General features: G+C 39.4%; 1 protein-coding gene across 1 annotated transcript; it reads right to left on the minus strand.

Moving 5' to 3' along the window:
• Positions 1–12,823: 12,823 nt before the first annotated feature.
• LOC123602487 (olfactory receptor 52Z1-like) lies at positions 12,824–13,789 on the minus strand. Its single transcript, XM_045486972.1, has one exon. It carries the CDS (start codon positions 13,781–13,783, stop codon positions 12,824–12,826), a length of 960 nt encoding a protein of 319 aa, XP_045342928.1. The 5' UTR covers positions 13,784–13,789.
• Positions 13,790–23,037: the final 9,248 nt, after the last annotated feature.

Consider the following 23,037-nt stretch of genomic DNA (forward strand, 5'->3'; position numbering starts at 1 on the left):
GGAAGGGGGTTGGGGGAGATCCACTCACAGCAGAGAGCTCCATGCAGGGCTCCAGTTCATGAGCTGTGAGGTCATGACCTTGGCCACGGTCTGAGGCTTAAGGGACTGCAACTGCGCCACTCAGGAGCCCCACACTTCCAACTTTTCATCGTGGCTCAGGTCATGATCACATGGTTAATGAGACTGAGCTCCATGTCAGGCTCTGCATACTCTCTCCTTCTCTCTCTGCTCCTTCCCAGGCTCTTCTCTAAACAAACAAACAGCCATTTAAGAAAAAATAATAGTTGCTATCCTGTATAAACAGCTTTTAGTTATTTCATTCATTCCTAGTCTCTCCAACAGTGTTACATTATGTCAGCAAGCTCATAATCATCTAAACATATACTGAATGTTAGGGCCCCTGGGTGACTCAGTAGGTAAAGCAACTGACTTTGGCTCAGGTCATGATTTTGTGGTTCATGAGTTCAAGCCCTGTGTTGGGCTCTGTGCTGACACCAGGGAGCCTGGAGCCTGTTTCAAACTCTCTCTTTGTTTCTCTTTCACTCTCTCTCTCTCTCTCTCTCTCTCTCTCTGCCCTTCATCTGCTCATTATCTCTCTCTCTCTCTCATACATAAAATGAACACAAAAAAATTTAGGGGCGCCTGGGTGGCTCAGTCAGTTGAGCGTCTGACTTCAGCTCAGCTCATGATCTCACAGCTCATGAGTTCAAACCCCATGTCGGACTCTGTGCTGACAGCTTGGAGCCTGGACCCTGCTTCTGATTCTGTCTCCCCCTGTCTCTGCCCCTAACCCACTCGCATTCTGCCTCTGTCTCTCTCAAAACTAAACATTAAAAACATTATTTTAAAAATTTAAACATATACCGAAAGTCACCAAATATACGAGTAATTCAGCAATAGCTGTGGTTTATGCTGCTAAAACTCTAGTGAGGAATCATAGTCAGAAGGACCATTTATGAAGACAGGCTGTATCTCCTGACATGCATTTAAGATAGACTAGTCAGTCAGCAAAGTCCTTGATTTCCAAAGTGTACAAATCCTTTAGAAATGATCACCTTGTCTGACTTATTCAAGAGTTAGGAGCTGACATAGGAGCATTACCTGACAGGTGCAGATGGTGGGAAGGCAGGTGGGAGAGGATCTGCATGATTACAGAGCAAGAAGGGGGGGGTGGAGTGGTTATCATTGGAAAGGCTGGAAATGAAACATTATGGGGTGAATTTAGCCAGAGTGAGACTCCCTTGTCCTTTCCTGTTGGGAGCCAGTTCTGCTCTTACCAGACACTTGAAGATCAAGGTCAGTCTTCATAATACAATCACTCAGCACTCACTTGTCATCCACTCTTTCTCCTCCTGAGATTCCCATCTCATTACTTGCATCTCGTGCTGCCCATGCCTCTTCTTTCTATCTGCGCCCTCTGTAACAGCCCTCTTCAATGTCATGAACTCTGATCCATTTGCTGCTGGGCTATCTGCCAATATGCGGGAAGTATCTCTGGGAGAGCCTTTCTTGGTCTCCTTCTGTTGCTGCAGAACAGACATGCTCCCTGTTCTGTCAGTTTATCTGAGATCATGTTGGTGGGTTCATCTCCACCAAAACTCCCAGCAAGGTTTGTATCATGCTGAGGCAGCAGCATAAATTTATTGAACTCAAACTGTAGAGGAAAGCCCCTGACCACCACTTGTAATGTTCCCCAGTGAATGTGCGAAGGACCCGGTCTGAACACGGACTGAGAGACTTCCTAGCCAGTAGCCCAAGCCACAGGAGGCCCAGCAGCTCATAATTAAGCCCCCTTGGGTCCAATCACATCTCCTGTCTCTGAAATCATTTCTACAACTTGCAGAATCTCCTGGCTCTCCTCTTTTCGCTTTCCCACGGGGTAAATGCAGAGAAATTAAAGTACCCATGTTGTATATTTTAAGAGTTCAGTTCCTTTCCTGCTGTCCTCCTTTGGAAAAAGATCTAAAGAACCTTTAAATGTAGGCATGTTTCTATGCCATGAATTCTATAAGTATCCTTTTGACCCATCTTTCACTTAGGCACTTCTGGAAAGAAAAGTCTGTATCCACCAGGGCTTGCTATCAAATATTTCCCTCTAATTCTCTTGCAGTCTCCTTCCTCAGATTTTCATTTTATTGAAGCTATTTTTGTAAATTCAGTGACTTTCTCAGAATCACCAGTTATGATGGACATTTCTAAATCCTTCCATACTGAGCCTTGAATCAGTTGTTGCACATTGGACTGAACTTTTCTCCATCCCTCCTTTTCATACATTTCTTCCGCTTTTCTTGCACTCTTCCTTCAGTTTGCAGGTGTTTTATGCCTCATAGATTTGAGGCAATCATGCCATTCTGAACTTGATGCAAATAAAAAGAAGATATGATATATGCTTTCAAATTTTTAGAAATGTGGGGAGAAGAATTAGCATATCTTTAATCATGAGAACAAATGATGAGTTCTAAAAAAACCAGACAAACTTATCTACATTGTACCTTTCTCCTTGATATGATTCACCTGGTTTCCAGACCTTTCTTGTACATTGCTCGCCTTAAGAGATACTTGACGTAATGTTGAGATGCTGGCAAGTTTAGGAAGAATACCTTCAGTATGATGGAGGAAAACATTCATAATGGATTTCAGGGAGAATAAGAGGTAGAGGTCAAAGGGCAAGGGGGCCTTGCATGCTCTTTCCACAATTCCATCTGTAAAGGAGACTGATACCATGGCCTTGAGTCATGTGGAATGCAATTGATTCAGAGGTCAGACTGTCACATTTTGGTTAACAATAGCTCATTGTTAAGTCACCGAGAAAACTTAGACTATTTTATGCTTTTGTTTCCTTTTTCTTCCTCTCTTCTACTGACTTTACTTTGATAGATTTTCTTTCCTTTTTCCTAAAATTGTGAGGGCTGTGGGGGTAGGCTAATGAATCATCTTTAAAGGATCATCATTCGAAAATGATCTGGTTTGGGGGTGCCTGAGTGGCTCAGTCTGTTAAGTGTCTGTCTTCAGTTCAGGTCATGATCCAGTTCCTGGGTTCGAGCCCTGATTCGGGCTCTGTCTTGACAGCTCAGAGCCTGGAGCCTGCTTTAGAGTCTGTGTCTCCCTCTCCCTGCCCTCCCCCACTCTTTCTCTCCCCCTTGCTCTAGCTTTCTCACTCTCACTCTCACTCTAAAAATAAACATTAACATTTTTTAAACGTTCTGGTTTCTTCTAGCAATTTTATAATTTTAGATATTTCATTTAGATTTATACTCCATTTCAAGTTAACTGTTGTAACGTAAAAAGGTTGATTTTGTCTGGATATGGATATCAGCATTATTTGTAGAGAAGACTTCTTTCTCTGTTGAACAGCCATGATGTTATTTATGATATCAATTGACCCCATATGTAGACCTTAATTTCTTAGCTCTGTATTCCACATGATTTAGCAGTGATTTTGGCAATATGAGTCTCTTAATTACTGTAGCCTTCTTAAAATAAAGGATGGACAGGAAATTGATGTAATTGATTTTACTCTGCTAAAAACCTGGATTGCCAGATTGATGTATTATTCTTCATCGTGAATACGAATCAGTATTTTGGGGAAAAACTTGAGTGATGTTTTTGAACTTAAAATCCGTATACAGAGCTTTAGCAGGCAGCATGAAATTAGTGGGGTGATTTCACACATTTCTATCAGATTTCATGGGAAATGAATGACTAATAAAATCTAAGCAGTTATTGAGAAAATTCTACCATGAACAGTGTAGTTGCTTTATTTAGATCATTGCCTTTAATCTTCAAAGCATCAAAACTAAACTGTATTTTATCCCCTATTTACAAATGAGTAAATTTAATTCAAACAGGTCAGAACACAAAAAATGTCCCATACATATTAAGAGCAAAATAGCTAGAATTTGGATATAACTATTTAAAATTTTTTCCATGTTTATTTTTGAGAGAGAGACACAGACAGACAGACAGAGCATGAGCAGGGTAGAGGCAGAGAGAGGGAGAGACACAGAACTCAAAGAAGGCTCTAGGCTCCATGCTGTCAGCATAAAGGCCAGCACAGGGTTAGAACTCAGAGTGGGAGATCATGACCTGAGCTGAAGTCAGAGGCTTAATCAACTGAGCCACCCAGGTGCCCCTGGGGACTTAAGTATATTTAATTCAATCATCCAACATCACATTGCAGACTTACTTCTTGCAAGTACCACCTTTTCACTGTGTGACTTTAATAAATTTGCATAAGTTCTTTGAGTTTCTTCAATTATATAATGAGAATCATAAAACTAACTAGTTAACAGGAATGTCATGGAGATTGCCACTAATTATTGCTGTGGGATGGCTTCTGAAACTATCTGGAAAAATTAAGAACTGGGTCCACAAAATATCCTTGTCCATTTTGGTGATTGCAGTGAATTGAGCACTCTCAAAGACAGATATATACAAAATGGAAGAAAACTCAATAAATTGAATGAATTATATAAAAGCAGAAAAAATTATATACATGATGCCACCCATCAACTTACATACTTATCGCTTGTTCTAAGACAAAAACCTTGATACTCAGTAATTCTTCAAGCTCTAGTTTAAAAGAATATTCATCTAGTCTGTGGAAAGTCGCAACCATGTAGGAAACAAAGGTGAGTCCTGCAGACCCTGTCTAGGAAGTTTATCTCAAATTGTTCCTTCCCTCCCTCCCTTCCTGTTGATCAAAAGCAGGTCTCCTAATGTCTACTACCGGAAGATTGGTGTCTACCAGAGCTATGACAAAAGTAGAGGCTTACATATCTTAGTCATTTCCAGCTGAAACCACTGTTTTCAGGTCACGGTTTTTTCTACCCATTAGCTAATTAAAAACAAAATGGTTTCTTAAAGTCAAATAGCTTTGACTGCAAATATTTGTTCTGTGTACTAAATTATTTTCACCTGTGTAAATCACTTCGTAAGGTACCAGTTGAAAGGTATCTCTTCTTCAGGGCACACACTCAATGAATATTTAGTATCAGCACAATTAGTATGTTTCCAAATTGTTTAATTACAAAAACTTTAAGCAGGCACAAAACAAGCATTATAATGAGATTCCATCTACCCGTCACCGGGCTGCAATAATTATCAACATTATACCATTCTTTTATCTTCCATACTCACAGCCAGTATCTACCCCAATAATTATTGTTATTACTATTGTCGTCATCATTATATTTATTTAGAGGGTTAGAAGTAAAATTGACATTCATGGAAGTGTGCAAATCTTAGCTGTACCATTTTGACAAATGAATACAACCATGTAGCTTACAATCTTAACATTCGTATGGCATTTCCATCTTCTGGCAAATGTTCTCATGATGTCCCCAGTCATTTGGTCACCTCCAAATTTATCAGAAGTAATCACTCTCGCAATACACCCATTATAATAATAACACACACTCTTTTGTGTCCTGATTCTTTTCCACTCACAAATATGTATCCCTGAGTTGCATGTACTTGGAAACAAAAACATCCCCAGGACCCATTCTGCCTATCCCTCGGGGAATAAAAACAAAGGAATCAAGTATTTAAGGATTGAATGGTCAAATGATGTCCTCACCAGGAAAAATCTCATGGCCCATGCCTCCTTCTAAAAGCTTACATCAAAGTAATGACATTCTCTATTTTCAGGGAGAAAGGTGAGGCTACTTTTCTTTCTCCATCTACTAAACCTTGTAGCGTATTCATAAGCAATAATAAACCATGGAATTTTTCCATTTGCAGGGCTCATATCCAGCCAATAAGACCTGAGGTACGTTCCTATGTTCTGAGCGTATTATCTGTCTTGATTAGACCTCATCCCAGTTTCTAGTCAGTGTACGGGCAATGCTATTGCAAATTTCCTGGGTATAAAACTAAGGACGATCCTATTGACCACAGGTGGGAAGGACATGTAGGCATTGGCCATGACAGATTGGAGGAGTGGAGGTAATTGCCACCCAAAGGATGCAGCAAGGAGAAGCCGATCATGGGCACATAGTACACAAGAACAGCACAGACGTGTGACACACGTGTTGAGTGCCCTCCACTTGCCAGCCCCAGAAGCTATTCCCAGTACCCTATGAAGAATCAACACCTAAGGAACAATGAACAAGGAGTCCAGCCCAAATGTGGAGGTAATGACAAACAGAGCCAGGATGCTATTGGGGCGGATGTCTCCACAGGGCAATTTGATTAGATCTGAATGCAGACAGTAAGAGTGTGTGAGGGTGTTGTAGCCCCAGAAAAGCAGACCTTTCATGGGGAAGAGCAGTGGGAACATGAGTACTACACTTCGTAGAGACACCAAGTTCAACAACGGCCAGCATGGCCAGAAAGAGGTACATGGGTTGGTGCAAAGCAGGGTCAATCCGGATGATGGACAGAATGGTGCCATTTCCTAGGAAAACAATGACGTACACCAGGCAGAAAGGGATAGATATCCAGATGTGCTCTGCCTCTTCCCTGGAGTGCCAACAAGACTGAAGGTTGCAGGTGTGCACTCAGTGGAACTGTCGAAAATGTCATGGCGAGACTTCATTTGAAGATACAGGGAAACACGTGGGGACTGGCGAATATCAGTCTCTGGTCAGTTACTGTATGTCAAATGTCAAGCTCTTGATATCATATTTAAGATATTTTCTTACAAAAGAGATGGAAAATGTATTTCTGAAACAAGGACACATGTAAAGCACACTGTGTGGGAGAGAAATGTGTTTAGATGCAGGGCAGAGTGTTTCTACATGGGCCACATGCCAAACAAAACAGGCATTGACAGAAATCTCCACAGGGTCATTTGTGGCAGTGAAGGTGGTGATAATAAGCATAGAAATGACAGCTTCCTGTGGAAATGCAAGACTGAAGGATCTGGTAACTTTCTGCAGTTTGTACAAGAGTGATGGAAGTAGCAAAAGTAATTTAGCACAGTGATAAAGATAGTTCATGGTTCTAACACTTAATGACTTGTGATCTTGGAGAACCCCTTAAGTTATCTGAGATCCAAGTATTTGACATAAACAAATAATACTTATATAAGATAATGTATGTAAATTGTTTACCATTATATTTGGAACAGTAAATACTCAACACAGGGAATAAAAAAAAACAATTAAGTCTCTTAGAAAAGGAGGGTAGTTTCTCCCAGTTTTTAGAATTTTCCAATGCCCTTATTTAACTTACCAGTTCACTCCTTCTCCGCCTACTCTCCATGGATGATGGTGAAACCTTCTCTATATTTTGTAGGAGGGTAAGTGTCTCCTGCTGGAACCTGGGGCCAAAGCTGAGAGCAACAGCAAAGCCATTAGGGTCTCACAGGCTGAATATGAGGGCGAAGATGGGGTTTAAGGTGAGGGTTCTTTATCTGGGAACAAGTTCATGAACACTAAAATTCTACTCATGAGTAGCAGAGCCTTGGGTGTTAAGGTTAGGAGCCAGAGGTGGAATTCAAGATCACGCTTGAGATAGAGTTGGTGAGTGAAAATGGGACAGAGATTTTAATAGAGTTGACAGTAAGAACAAGGAGAAAGGAGAGAAATTTAACTCCATCTGGAATTTGTTTTGGGGACTTGGGTTACTAAGGATTTCATTTAGTTATTCACAAATGTAGAAATCACTTTTAACACATGTGTTAATGGATAACCTGGTGTTTCCTCAACTATTTTGAGCAACTACAGGTCTCATTTTAAATCTTTATGTAAATGTACATCTATATCTTGATTCTGTATCCTGCTTTTGGATCTAATGCCTATTTTGTCAGAGTCACAGTGCTGTAAGTATCTGATTTTATAATACATAAGTTCATATCTAATTGGTCAAGTTATTTTTTTTAATTTTTCTGACTATTTTCTATGTTTTTCTTTTACATAAACACTACAACTCAGAATGCATAAAAATAGAGCAATGACACAAATATAAAAGTTAAAATCATAAAATTCTTGGGAAAACACATAGAGGTAAAATTTCATGACCCTGGATTGCACAACAGATTCTCAAATGTCACCAAAGCATGAGGAAAAAAATAAAAAACATAAATGGACTTCATCAAAATTAAAATTTCAACATTATCAAATGACATTAACAAAAGGAAAATGATAACCTACAAAACGAAATTTGCAAATTATATATCTAATAAGGGATTAATTCCCAGAATATACAGAGAACTCAAACAACTCAAAACCAAAAAGATAAACAACCGAATTTAAAAATAGGCAAAGGAATTAAATAATTAATCCTCTAAAGAAAATATGCAAATGCCAATAGCACATGAAATAAAAATCAAAACCACAATACGACACCACTTCACATCTACTAAAATGTGTATAATTTTTTTCAAAATTTAAAAACTAGGGGTGCCTGGGTGGCTCGGTCAGTTGGGCGTCCGACTTCAGCTCAGATTATGATCTCGCGGTTTGTGAGTTCCAGCCCCAGGTCAGGCTCTGTGCTGTTGCCTTGAGCCTGGAGCCTGCTTTGGATTCTGTGTCTCCTTCTCTCTCTGCCCATCCCCCGCTTGTGCTCTGTCTCTCTCTGTCTCTCAAAAATAAATAAGTAAATGTAAAACACAGTTAAAAAATTAAAACACTAACAAGTTTTGACAAAATAGGGAACATTGGAACCATCATACATTGCTAGAGGAAGTGAAAAATGGTGCACATTCTGTGGAAAACAGTTAGGCAGTTTCTTAAAAACTCAGGCACAGAATTACATGTAATGCAGTAATTCCACTCCTGAGTATGTACCGCCCAAATTAAAAACAGGTATTCAAAGACATACTTGTACATGGATGTTCATTGCAGCATTATTTACAGTAGGCAAGTGGTGGAAGCATCCAAACTGCACATCCATAGATGAATGTAAAAAGCGATGTACACACACACACACACACACACAAACACACACACAGATGTGTGTGTGTATATATATGTATATATATATATATATATATATATATACACATATATAAAGGGAACATTATGCATCAGTATAAAGGAATAAGGATAAAAACATGCTACAACATGGATGACCTTTGAAAAACTTATGTTCAGTGAAATAAGCCAGACAGAAAACAAATATTATATGATTCCACCTCTACAAGTAAACTAATTCCTAGAAATATAAAGTAGGTTAGAGGTTAGCAGGGGAGTGGGGAATTATTGCTTCAGAGACATGGTTTCTGTTTTGGGTGATGAAAGCTTTTGCAACTGGTGGCAATAGCAACGCAACATTGCAAATATGAATAATTGCTCTGAATCGTACACTTAAAAATCATTATTATCACAAACTTTATGGAACAGATATTTTGCCACAAAAAATTTGAAAAAAATATCAGCATGGAAATGATCAAATATATTAGCATTTATAGGGATTATGGGGAATTTATAGATCATTGTGGATGCCATATTATCATGACAATGAATAATATGCAATAAATATTTCCTACATGTATTTCAGACACATGTACAGTTTTGTTTACCATTTTAAATGATGTCATTTTCCACTTCATTTTTCTAATCATTCTAGTCACAATAAAACACTAATGTCTTCTCCTTGACCCCTGCCCCAGGTTTACTGAAGTATAATTGACAATCAGAAATTGCTAACGGATGTGTGTAACTGATGACCCAATATATGTATACATTATGAAATACTCACTAAAACGAAGCCAATTAACATATCCATCACTTCACACCTGCACCATTTTCCTATGTTTTTTTTTCTCTTTTGTGATGAGACTACCCAAGGTCTACCCCTCAACAAATTTCAAGCACACAATCCAGGATAAGTAAACATGGATTAGTATGCCATTCTTGTGGACCTCTGTTGGCTTTACAAATATTAGGAAAATAAATACAGAAATAAGAAAAAATAAATTAAGACACAAAACATAGGATTTGTCTTCTTCTTTCTCCACTTCTTATACTTCTTTAATTATATTAGCTAAAACCCCTATTATAACATGATATTCTGCAACAGTTTTGACATGGCAAACTAGTATCTTTAGCCTCTTCCCACTTTTGGATACATTTTCCTAATACCCTATGCTTCATGTCACAGCGTTTCACCATGTCTGAGACCACTTAGGGCAGAGTAGAAACCATCAGAGGAAGATTTGTTCTGACTCCGTAGTATCTCTATATCTGCTACTGCTCAGCTACCCAGGTAATGTATTCTTTAACTCGCTGGGTCTCAGAGTCTGATATTAAATGACCCGGCGTCTTCCTCTCATGAAACACGGTTCTCACTTTAACAATCTCTTAGTGCTTTTATTTCTTCTACTTCTCCTTCCTTTTTAATTGTACCTGGAAGAGTAGGTCAGTTTTCTCTAAGCCCCTCCAGGGCTCTCCGTTTCTATCTTGCATGGTATACCGTTTTTCTTACTCACTGTTACCCAGTGGGGGACTTTGTGGTCAAGAAGATGGTAGGATGGTAGGATACGGAGCATCCCCTTCAAAATTTCCAGGGCAACGACTCAGTGATTGTGCTTCTAGCAGCTCAGCACACACAGTGTACTCCTGACTCCTTCAGCATCTACCAATCCCTGAGCCCTCACCCTGAAAGCTTCTATACAATTGAGGCTGACGACTCAATCATTGTTTATTCCTGTCATATTTCATACATTCTGGGTGGGAAATTGGTATTTTCTTAGTTCCTCACTGCCAAAAATCAAGCCTTAAAAACTCTTCTTTTTTTATTATTTTTTAATGTTTATCTATTTTTGGGAGAGAGAGTTCGAGCGCCTGAGTGGGGAGGAGCAGTGAGAGGGAGACACAATCTGAAGCAGGCTCCAGCCTCCTACCTGTCAGCACCAAGCCCGATACAGGGCTCAAACCTCAACCCATGAGATCATGACCTGAGCCGAAGTCAGATGCTTCACCACCTGAGCCACCCAGGCACCCCCTCAAAAAGATTTCTCATTGAAGTCTCACTTACACCACTCATTTAATCAAATATTTTGTTATCATTCTGTACTCTATTTCCTCTCTGACTCCCCTTCAATCCTTGGAGAATTTACTTCTGAACCAGAATCCTATTTGCTACAACTTTTAGCAACATTTTATGTGACTTCCGTATCTATGATGATGACCCATTCCAACCATTTTTCTATGAATTATTGTTAGCAGGGCTATGTGAGTGTGGTGGGATCAGTTCTTTAATGTTTCTGTTCATAAAAGTTACCAACACCATCAAAATAAAATTTGCTTTTATTAAATTACAAATACATCATATGACATATTTCATTTAATTGTCAAGCCAATAAAGAAGGTACTAAAATAATTCCATTTTATTGATCAAGAACCAATAGTTACATAACAGGACAATTTTATACAGTTAGTGTGGGACTGGCAAACCAGGATTTCTCATATCAAAGGGTTTTTTTTTTAACTCTTAAAATAGATTTCCTTGCTCAAATTCAAGTGAATATAACATATGTATCAAAGCAAAGTAGTTATCCAGGATTCCAAGGGTCAAGGCAACATGCTTTCATTTTCCACATTGATTGTTTTATATGTATATATATCTAATACAAATGTATATATATACATTTGTATGTATATATATCTAATACACATGATGTATATATACATATATATCATATACATATATATCATGAACATGCATGTGTATATATGTGTGTTTTTATAATGTGTATATAACATTGTACATATATTAATGTGTGTAGTGTATACAAACACACATCATATATACATAATAGAAAAACAAAGAAAAAAGGCTAACCCTGTAAAGATTGCAAGTGTTCAAGGTAATGTTTGAAAGTTCATTGTTTGTCTATCTTCAAGGGTATATAAGTTCAGATTGCACATTCTCAGAGCATGTGCTAAGGCCTGCTGAAGGAGAGGTTGTAAGAATACTATCTTGAATGAAGAAATTAAGGTACAATCTGGAGACAAGCTTCTATAAAATAATATTTGGTGTGAATAGAACCTTTTTAAATACAAATATATGCAAACATTGTATTTAGTCTTTCACTGCCTTTTCATTTTGGACCTGGGTATGGTATTTTTCAACTGTTTGTCCCTCCCTTGGTGAAGTCTGTTGACACCAGGATGCTTCATTAATGATTTGGCCCCGAGGTCTTCACTATGTAGGGAACAAAGTGTTAACTTTTAAGTTGTCTATGTGGTCTCAGGTGGGTTGATTTCGCTTATTATTTGTTTTCATTCAGTATTATCTGTTCATTCAATAAACATATATGATGTGCCTTTTCTATACACAGACTTTGTATCAGTGATTCAGAAAATATCCTTTTAGAACTCACATTTTAATTGCCATAAAAGGTACAGATAGAAATAATTATTGTTTATTGTGGCTTTATATTCCTGTCCCAAGTATTTACTGACTGCAGTAGGAGTGTTTTATATTTCAGCAAAATTTCAACTGTCTATACAAACAGTCAGTGAGTCACTATTTTCATTTCCCAGATCTACCCAAGACAATTCCATCTGGGTTTAACCCTAAAATATGTTTTTCTTAGCGTTATCGTATGTATGCTTAAGAATAAGTTAAATTGCAAGATAATAAGATATCTAGGAGAATTGAGAATATCATTATTTTTCTCAAAAATTTTAAGTGCTTTAGGAAAATCCATTGGAAACTTTGGCATTTATTATCCTTCTGGGTTTATTGAGAGTTACTTGTGGATTCTCTTTATTCCCATTGCTCATTCAGTGTGTGTGTATGTGTGTATGTGCGTGTGTGTGTGTGTGTGTGTGTGTGTGTGTGTGAGTGAGAGAGAGAGCGAGAGAGAGAGAGAGAAGTGGGGTGGGGGGGTTTATTCAGAAATAGCCAGCATTTCGCATTATTCTTCATTTTAACAATGCGTGTTGATGGGGGAGCAAAGCAAAATTACTCGGTCTTGAATCTGTTTGGTCTTCACCCCATAAATGATGGGGTTTAGCATAGGGGGCACTACCACATAGAGGTTGGCTACCAGGATGTGGATGTGCTGAGGGACGGTTTTACCCCCAAAACGATGGGCAAAAAAGGAAAAGAATGCTGGGGCATAGAACATAAGTATGACACAGATGTGGGAACCACATGTGTTGAGGGCCTTGAATCTAGCAGACCAGGAAGGTATCTGAAACACTTTGCAAAGGATCATCACATAGGATATAATGATGAACACAATGTCTAGTCCTGTAGACAGCAGGGCCACAGTGAGGCCATAAATGATGTTGACACTGATATTGTCACATGCCAATCTGGCAATGCCCATGTGCTCACAGTAAGAATGGGGAATGATGTTTCTCCCACAATATGTAAGTCGGTGTACCAGGAAGATGAATGGAAAGCATATGATAAAGCTCCTGACCACAGCTGCGATGCCAATTTTCCCAGTGGCTGAGGAGGTTAAGATTGTGGTATATCTCAGTGGGTGACAGATGGCCACATAGCGGTCAAATGCCATGGCCAGGAGAATAGCAGATTCTACCGCAAAGAAGAAATGGATGAAGAACATCTGAGATACACAACTACCAAAGGATATATCCATGGAATGGAACCAGAAGATAGCCAGCATCTTGGGGGCTGTGGCTGTGGAGAGCAAGACATCTGATAAGGCCAGCATGGAAAGGAAGACATACATAGGCTCATGGAGATGGCGCTCAGTTACAATCAGGAAGATCAAGAAGATGTTGCCTATGACAGCCAAAATGTACATAGAACAGATAGGGATGGAGATCCAGGTATGAGAATCTTCCAGTCCTGGGATTCCAGTCAGGACATACCACATATCCTGGGGATGGGTGTGATTGTAAGAGAAAGGGGCCATCTGGGGCAGTACATTCCAGACCTAGTATCTGGATTAAAGACCACAGGGCTGACTGAGGATTGAGGAGCAGCACCACTTTTGGTTGAATGACGTCGGATTAGATTGTTTGGCAATATTTTCTTCTCTGTGAAAAGATAGTGAGACGTATTAATGCGCCTAATATTGCACTCTGACTCCTTCCATGGAAGAATTCAGTCGTATCTTGGGGAAAAAATGCTTCACATTAATAAGTGCTTCATATGTGCCATAGCACTTTGTAAATATCACCTTATTAAATGTTCACAATAGCCTGTTGAAAAGACCTTTACAACGATCCTCAACATGGATACTGTTGTTATTCCAACAGATGCAAAAATATTCCACAGACTTTCAGCTTCTTGTCCCAGGTCCCGTTGGATTCAGGGTCAGACAGCATAGATTTGAAAGCTCGGATCGCAGCCACCACCCAATACTCCCTATAAAAATAAAACTAGACACAAAAACATGTCATCAAAATGATCATTGCTTGTATCCCTGAAGTATTATACTGCTTAAGGAAGCAGGAGGGAATTCATTTTGCCAAAATAGGTTTCGGGCATTACAGTACATATGCACTTTTCAACATTGATTGGCCGCTGGAATCATGCTAAGGGTCATGATAGGCACTAAACATCCACAGGTGACTTCACCGATTCTTGTCAGCTAATCAACATATTTCTTAAAATTATACGATGAATATTAAAAAACCTAAAGAATATGCAGCCTCAAAGTGAGTTGGACTCTTAAATGGATGGATATGCCTGACAAGTTGTGAAGGAAAAATACACTGTCCCATTTGCGTCCCTGCTTGAAAATTAGACAGTATATTATTTTAAAATACCGCCAAGCAGGAAGTAACAGGGTTTCACATTAGCAAGTGGGGTCCCCAGGCCTTCAATAAAAGGGAGGGAGGGTAATCTACTGGTTGCTACTTATCTGTAGTTGCAACAGAATGGATAAAAGCAAGGGATGTGTTGGGTGAAATGCCAGCGAGGAGATAGCCCATTTGAGTGGGATGTGAGTGTGAGGAAGCGTATTCCTGTAAACACATAGCTATGAGGGAGGGTATAGATATGGATACAAAGCAAGGGGATGACAAGTGGCTTCCATCCTCCCCCAGTCCCCATTCTCAAATCAAAGGGGGCTGAATGTATTTGCTGAAGAGGAACATGGGCTTAAGAGATGTCTGCCTTTTTGCCTCTTGATTGCATTGGAGTCAGTATCATTGTGCAGCATAGTTTTACCACCTTTACTTTCAGTTTTTATTGGGTGTTCAGTATTCTAGTACTTCATATTATATGATTGAAATGTTTGGAATCCATTTCTTTCTTTTTCTTTTTTTTTAACTGAAGTATAGTTGAAACAAATGTACCATTAGTTTCAAGTGTACCACACTGTGATTCCACAAGTCTATATGTTATAGTATGTTATATACTTGCCATGAGTGTGGTTCCCATATGTCACCATGCAATGCTATTACAGTCCCACTGACTAGATTCCCCATGCTTGGCTTTTATTCCTGTGACTGCAAGCTCTATCTCTCTCTCCCTTCACCCATGTTGCCCGTCCTCCAACCTGCAGCCCGTTTGGCAAGCATTAGTTTCTTCTCTATATTCATTTGGACGCCATTATTTGAGTTAAAATTTAGAGGACATAATACTCAAAGGGTCACCCCATTAGGACTTTCATTAAGTTGGTATATGATACTTTCAAAATACTGTAATAAAATGTTGAGATGCTTAAGACTATCGATCTACTTTAGTTACAGACATCAACTGTGTAACCATTTAACATAGAGCTAAAATTAATTGCTGGAAATTCATTTTCCATGGGATTTTGGTGTTTTGGAGACAGAAAGAGAAGATTAATCTGTAAGTGAAGTGCAGTTATGGGGAGGGGATGTTTAGCGAGTGGGGCTTCATCAGGACATCCGAGATGGGGGGAGGAGAGTCTAAATGATGGAGGAAACAGAAACAGAGGTAGAAGAGACATAAGACAAATTTAACAGATTTCCTTCTAACTTTCCCAGTGATCTTTTGGGACATGAGTGAGTGATCTGTTTTCTTGTATTCCTTTTTGTTGTGATATAGCATTATCACCTACAGCTCCCCAACTTACACCTCTGGGGCTCACGGAAGCATTTTTTATAATATTACTAATGGCAGATTCTGACTGGATCATGAATATATGCATAGAGGCAGTGTGTGGTTAATAGGGATTGTGTACATCTGGGGACCATAGAATTGTATTTAAGTGCTGGTTTCATCCTATTCTCACTGTATTACCACTAAAAACTACTTATGGGAAGCATAGTTTCCAGTTGTAAAACACCTAAAAGGAAACATCAATTACAACTGTGGGTCAATTCTGAAGTTAGTATTTTAGGGTGGTTGCGACATAAGTCAGATACATTTTTATCTCAGCAACAGATGAAATTTGTGCACTTGCAAAATTACCATCATTAAGATCAAAATAATTATTACATTGAACAAGTTCAAATTTTGGGACTTCAAGCTTTGGATCCGATGGACAGAGATTGAGCTAATTTAGAGTATCCATAAAGGCCTAGACTTACTTTCGTATGCTAGACACAAATGTGAATTGGTAATTTTCACCCCCAATCTGTCATTTCAGTCTTATAAGGTGCAGGAGGTACAGCATGGTGAACTTGGCTTAGAAATGGAGTTTTAGGAGCGCTTGGGTGGCTCAGTCGGTTAAGCCTCCGATTTCAGCTCAGGTCATGATCTCATGCTCTGTCAGTTGGAGCCCTGCATCAGACTCTGTGCTGACAGCTCAGGCTCAGAGCCTGGAGCCGGCTTTGGATTCTGTATCTCCCTCTCTCTCTGCCCCTCCCCTGCTCTCAGTCTGTCTGTCTCTCAAATATAAATAAACATTAACAAAAAGAAATGGGGTTCTATTCTAGCCTCATGTTCAGTGTAACATCTTTGTTATATAGGGAAGGGAGTTGAAATCTCGGAGTTTCAGTTTTTCAATCTGGGTTTGGCCCAGCACCTGATGTATAGTGAAGAATCAATAAATTTTAGGGGGAAATGCGGCCATGTATTTACATACATACACATATATGTGTTGTCTTTAATCACTAGACTTGTTGAGCTACGAAGTCTTGCTTTTACTACTAGAACTGGAATCCAAATTCATTGCATCTAAGCACAGCATTCAGGCCCACATTTCAAAGAAAAAGAACCATTGAGCAAAATGGAAACCAAGTGCGTCTAAAGGAAAAACACCCATTTGTGCCCTTTGCAGATGGCCCATTTATTAAAAGAGCACAAAGAGATACTACAATTGCCCATGAGTCCCATTACAGCCACATCCAATGCCTCATAGGTCAATGCTGAGAGAAATACAAGATGATTAGTTACTAGGAAGATGGAGCAGCCTCTGGAGTTCCCTAAGATTTTCTTTCTTTCTTTCTTTTTCCTGTGTTTCCAGGTGTCTTTTTCTACATGTCTTTGCTGAGCAAAACTCAGCTTACTTACCTATACTTTCTTGGATCCTGAAGGTATTTAACTGGTTGAGAGGGAAAAATAAAAGCAAGATGATGTTCAGAAGACAAACAGCAAAGGTGGAGCTATTTATACCTCCTCTAGGCATCTCTCAAGCCCTAGACCTTCAGTCCCCAGAGGACTGAACTTTACACACTGGTGGAAGGAGATGGCCCAGAGTCGGCTCCTGGGAGAAACACGCCCACTGTCTCTCCCTCTACAGCATGTGCAGGGTTTCCTTGGTCCAGCACTCTGGGACATCCAAGTTAGCACTCACTTGCATTGAGTACCCAGATCTCCTTTGCATGGCAGAGATTCTTGCTAGTGCAATACTGTCTTGTTCCCATGGAGGCATCTGCAAATGTAGACTGTGAATGCCACATGTGGAAGGATTGTACACTTTTTAGAGGGCACCTAAGACTAGATTCTGTCACCTTACTTTCCTTGAAACTTTAAGGCTCTTTGGCTTTCTCTCTCTTCCATTGGTCATGTGGTAGAATTCGCATCAGAAGGGTCCAGAAATGCCATTAGCTACCATAGAGAGTTTTATTTGGATTTTGATGTGGATTTTTATTTTCTCAGCCTGAGCTGCTCTTCTTCTCTTCTTTCTCCCTTTCCTCCTCCTCCTCCTCCTCTTCCTCCTCTTCTTTCAGAGAAAAAGAGAGTGGACGAGGGACATAGGAAGAGGGAGCGAAAGAATCCCGATTCAGTGCTCAGTGCTCAGCGTGGAGCCTGACATGAGTCTTGATCTTACAACCTGGGACCATGACCTGATCAGGAGTCGAAGGCTTAACTGACTGAGCCACCCAGGTGCCTCTCTTCTCCTTTTCCTTTTTCGTTTTAAACTTTCTCTATCCTGGTAACTTTTCTCTAAATGCATTGGGATTGTCTGGGGGGTTGGGCTAAAGTTCTAATTATAATCATAATCTTAATTTTACCTTTCTTTTATTGTTTGATTTTCCTTTGTAAAAAAAAAATTGGAGAATCCTTTCATATATGTAGTAAACCTTTTTTGTCTTTTCAGTATCTATCACGGACCCTCACACGAATTTTGTCTCTCTTGGTTATTATTCTTTCTCCATTCCATTACAATAGGTTCGCTTCTGCACACTGTGGAAGGTCATCTGAGAAGCTGACTGCAATCATGCCCTTCTCTATCTCTCTGTGTGTGCTGCTGCTATCTTCTGTGGTGGAGCCCAATCCTCCTCCCCTTGAACTTGGGATGACAGTTCTTGTGACCACATAATGTAGCAGGAATGATGGTGATGTTCTCGGGTGTCTGAGCCAATGTGATATGAAGTCTGGCAACTTCTACCTTGTTTTTTATTCAAAGCCAGGCACCCATATTAGGAATAGAACTCCACTGAAATCATACCAATAATATGAAGGAGCTATCCCCATGGAGAGAGGGTGACTATGGAGATGGGCCCAAAGGCACCAGGCATGGGAATGAAGTCCGTGGACTTTTCAACTCAGCTGAAGCTGAATTCTTAGTTGAATGCTGCCTATTGAGGTACCACAGCCCACTCCTTATGGAAACAGAACCATATGGTCAAGCCTTACCTGGATTGTTGTCCCACAGAATTGTGAGAAACGGTAAGTCATTGTTTGGAGACACTAAGTTTGGGGATGGTTTGTCACGGAATAGATAACAATTATAACATAGCAAACATTTTGAAATGATTTCATAATTTTCTTTTGGTCCTGACTTCAAACAACTTTTTAAATTTAACTTTTTTTTTTTAAGTTTATTTATTTTTGAGAGAGAGCAAGCATGAACGGGGGAGGGCCAGAGAAAGAGGGAGAGAGGGAGAGAATCCCAAGAAGACTCTGCTATCAGCACGGAACCTGATGTGGGGCTTGAACCCACTAATCGCAAGATCACGATCTGATATGAAATCAAGAGTCGGCAGCTCAACCAACTGAGCCACCCAGGCACCCCAACTTTAAAAGATTCTTATATCATATGATGTATTTCTTGTCTGTTTCTCTACTTTCTTTATTTTCTTATTTTAGTCCCATGTCTACTAATTATTCATAGAGAGAATGACTTCAGATCGAAGAAATATAATGTAGTTTCTCTAGGACACACCAGTGTGTGAGTGTGTCTGTGTGTGTTGTGTGGGTGTTCATGCAGGGAAGACAGAGCATTTATCACCAGAAACATTTTTATTTTCATTTTTATTTTATTTGTATTTTTATTTTCTATTTTCGACAGAAGCTCTTTGCTGGAAATGCTTCCTGTTTTCCAGGAATATTGATAACAGTTGTATACAGGAGAGTGAGGGGGTTCTTTCAGAATAAGGTGGTTACTAGTTTTTTGTCAGTTTTAACTGACAACCATTTCTGTCATGGTTTTTCCTCCCACAAAATCAACACTTGCTCAAGAGTGTTTTCCATGCACTTTCCATGCACTTTCCTATTTCCATGCACTTTCAACTACTCCTATTAATTCCCCATTTGAGGAATGTCTGACTCAAAAGGCCTCACCCTGTTGTCACTACTTTCCATCACAGGGTGGACTCTCTTTTCTGGCATTTGTGTGGGGGTTTGTGGTATGTCCAGTGTTTTCGCTAACAGTAGGCTACTGTCCCCCAACCCTCCCTCCCTAGACAGTCTTTTGGGTGTGGCTTGGGGGCTGGCTCAGAAAGTAGGAGATTGTTTTTTCCCTATCTGTGAAAATATGGGTTGGCTCTTCTGCTCCTTATCGATTAAGGGAGGGCAAGGAACGTGTAAACATACTGAGATACAAGTGTCTACTGTTATCGTCAGGATCCCAGTAGCTTTCCTCAACATTTCACAGGGATTTTATGCTACCTTCTAGATCCTGTGTTACTGTGGAAATCGGCAAGGCCATTCTGGTTTCCAATCCTATAGGTATCAGCTCTTTGTTTACTAACTTATTCGTTTCCCTTTTGAAGCTACTAGTGTGTCCTTTTGACTACTCCCATTTTATATAAAAACTTAATGATTGCGTGTCTGATTTGTAAACCATTGAGCCAATATTGATGCATTACTATTAACCAAAGCCCACAGTTTACATCAAGATTCACCTTCTCTGTTACAGTTCTGGGGTTCTGATAAGCACAGATCTATCCAAAAATAGAACTTTCCTATGGAACTCTTCCTGAGCCTAAATGGCATAAAACAAAGAAGCAATTACCATTAATTCATTTGAAAAATTGTTTTAGCATTTCCAGTCCCCCAAAATAACCTCTGTTATGGTTTTTCTGACACCTTTAGACATGTCTTGCTAACAGATGCACAAAATTAATCCAGATAAAGCACAGATGCTCAGAGACACGGTTCAGAACTCTGGAGGGTTGATGCTGTGATGTTGAGTGTGGGTCCCCAGGAAGGCTGGCCTCCTCTCGCTCCCTCTGTAATGGCTCAATGCAAAACACACACTGAACGCTTGTTTTACTTTTTTTGTAAAAGTGAAAATACTCTTCAGAGTTCTTTCAAGTAGTGACAACAGGTACTGAGGTAGGTCTTTCCAAAGAGCTAAGGGGCATAACGTGAACTTTCAAAAAGTGGGGGATACCTGTACATAATGTCATGTACCCACCATCACAGTATCATACAGATCACTTTCACTACTCTACAATTCCCTGTGCTCCACCCATTCAACTCTCCCTCTCTCTTCCTACACTCCTGGCTACACTAATCTTTATGCTATTTCTAATTTCTATAGTTTTGCCTTTTCCAGAATGTCATTTAGTTGGAATCATATACAGATGTAACCTTCTCTGGATGGCTTCTTTCACTCAAAACTGTGCATTAAAGGCTCTTCCATGTCTTTTCATACCTTGATAGCTCTCTTCTTTTTAAATTGTTTTAATGTTTATTTGCTTTAGAGACAAAGAGAGACAGATGTTAGCAGGGGCGGGGCAGAGAGAGAGAGAGGGAGTCATGGAATTCGAAGCAGGCTCCAGGCACCAAGGTGTAGCGCTGAGCCCGGCGTAGGGCTCGAACCCGCAAATGGCAAGATCATGACCTAGGCCGAAGTCAGATGCTCAGCCCACTGAGCCTCTCGGGCACCCCTAGCTCTCTCTTTTTTTTAATCAAACACTCATTACATTTTAAAGAGGTGCCACGGTCTGTTTTTCCCTTCTTCTTAGTTGCCTCCAATTTTTGGCAATTAAAAATAAACCTGCTATAAACATTTATGTGCATGTCTTTGTGTGGACATAAGTTTTTAACCCATTTGGTACCATATCTAGGAGTGCAAGGCCAACCACATGGTAAGACTATGTTTCGTTCGGTGAGAAATGCAAAACTCTCTTCCAGCGTGGCTGTACTATTTTGTATTTTCACCAGCAATGAACGAGAGTCCCTAGTATTCTATATCCTCACCAGCATTTGGTTTTGTCAGTATTTCAGGTTTTACCCATTCTGATAGGTGTGTATGCTATCCCATTGTTTTACTTTGCAATTCCTTAATGACAAATGATATTGAGCATCTTAAAACATGCTTAATGCTATTTGTTATGTCTTTTTGGGGTGAAATATGTTTTCAGATTTTTGCCTGCTTTTTAAGCGACTTGTTTATTTCCTTATTGTTGAGATTTAAAAGTTCTTTGTATATTTTGGACACAAGTCCTTTGTTAAACATGTATTTTGCAAATACTTTCTGCCAGTCTGTAGCCATAGGCTTTTCATTTTCTTAACTTACTATGAAATTGTATTCTTTTTTCCCAGGGTACACGGTGGATACTCCCAATTTGGATTTGTGTCCTTTAGTTTTTGGAATAGTTGAATAATTTTCTAACATGTTCCTGGTCTACTACAGTCCACCTAAAGTTTTATCTTCCCTGACTTTCTAGAACTCCTGTTTAGTGATATGTAGGTGTTCTTGGATTGACCCTAGATAGTTTTTTTTTTAATTTTTTTTTAACGTTTTATTTATTTTTGAGACAGAGAGAGACAGAGCATGAATGGGGGAGGGGCAGAGAGAGAGGGAGACACAGAATCGGAAGCAGGCTCCAGGCTCTGAGCCATCAGCCCAGAGCCCGACGCGGGGCTCAAACTCACGGACTGCGAGATTGTGACCTGAGCCGAAGTCGGATGCTTAACCGACTGAGCCACCCAGGCGCCCCGACCCTAGATAGTTTTTAATCACAGCCCCCATAGTTAACATGTGTCCTTTTGTTCTGGTTTCTTATATCTATCTTCTGGGAGTTTCATTGTTTTTTTTCTCCTATTTCTCATATTGTTGTTTAATTTACAAATTACCTTTTTGTAAACATGTTTGTTTTTTGTTTGTTTTTGTACAATATGCTTAAAATACACCTCCTCAAAAAAAAACCTTTTGGTGACTAAAAAGCCACATGAACACCTTATTTCTTTGAGTACCTGCACGTTCTAAAACAGAGTTTGGCTGCATTTAATTTCAGTGATAGATGCATATTTATGAATTCTTCTGGAGAAGAATCCATAGAGAAGAAATTCAACCAGGAAATAAAAAATAAAAGAGGAAAGGTAACAATATATTTTCACTATTTTGATCTTTATGTTTATTCCTCTTATTAGGCGGTAGCATCCCAAAACCGACCGAATAATAGTTGTCATGGGGTATAATGATATGAAAACCATAAAATGCAGACAAATTAAGCAAAACAAATATACAAAACTGAAGAATTGCAGACAGTGTGGATTTTTAAATGTTATATTTAATTTTGAGAGATTGCTACTAAGGCGGAAGGTTGAAGGAGTTAATCACAGTGAATT

The sequence above is a fragment of the Leopardus geoffroyi genome, chromosome D1 (genome assembly GCF_018350155.1).
Source record: "Leopardus geoffroyi isolate Oge1 chromosome D1, O.geoffroyi_Oge1_pat1.0, whole genome shotgun sequence".
NCBI lineage: Eukaryota > Metazoa > Chordata > Mammalia > Carnivora > Felidae > Leopardus > Leopardus geoffroyi.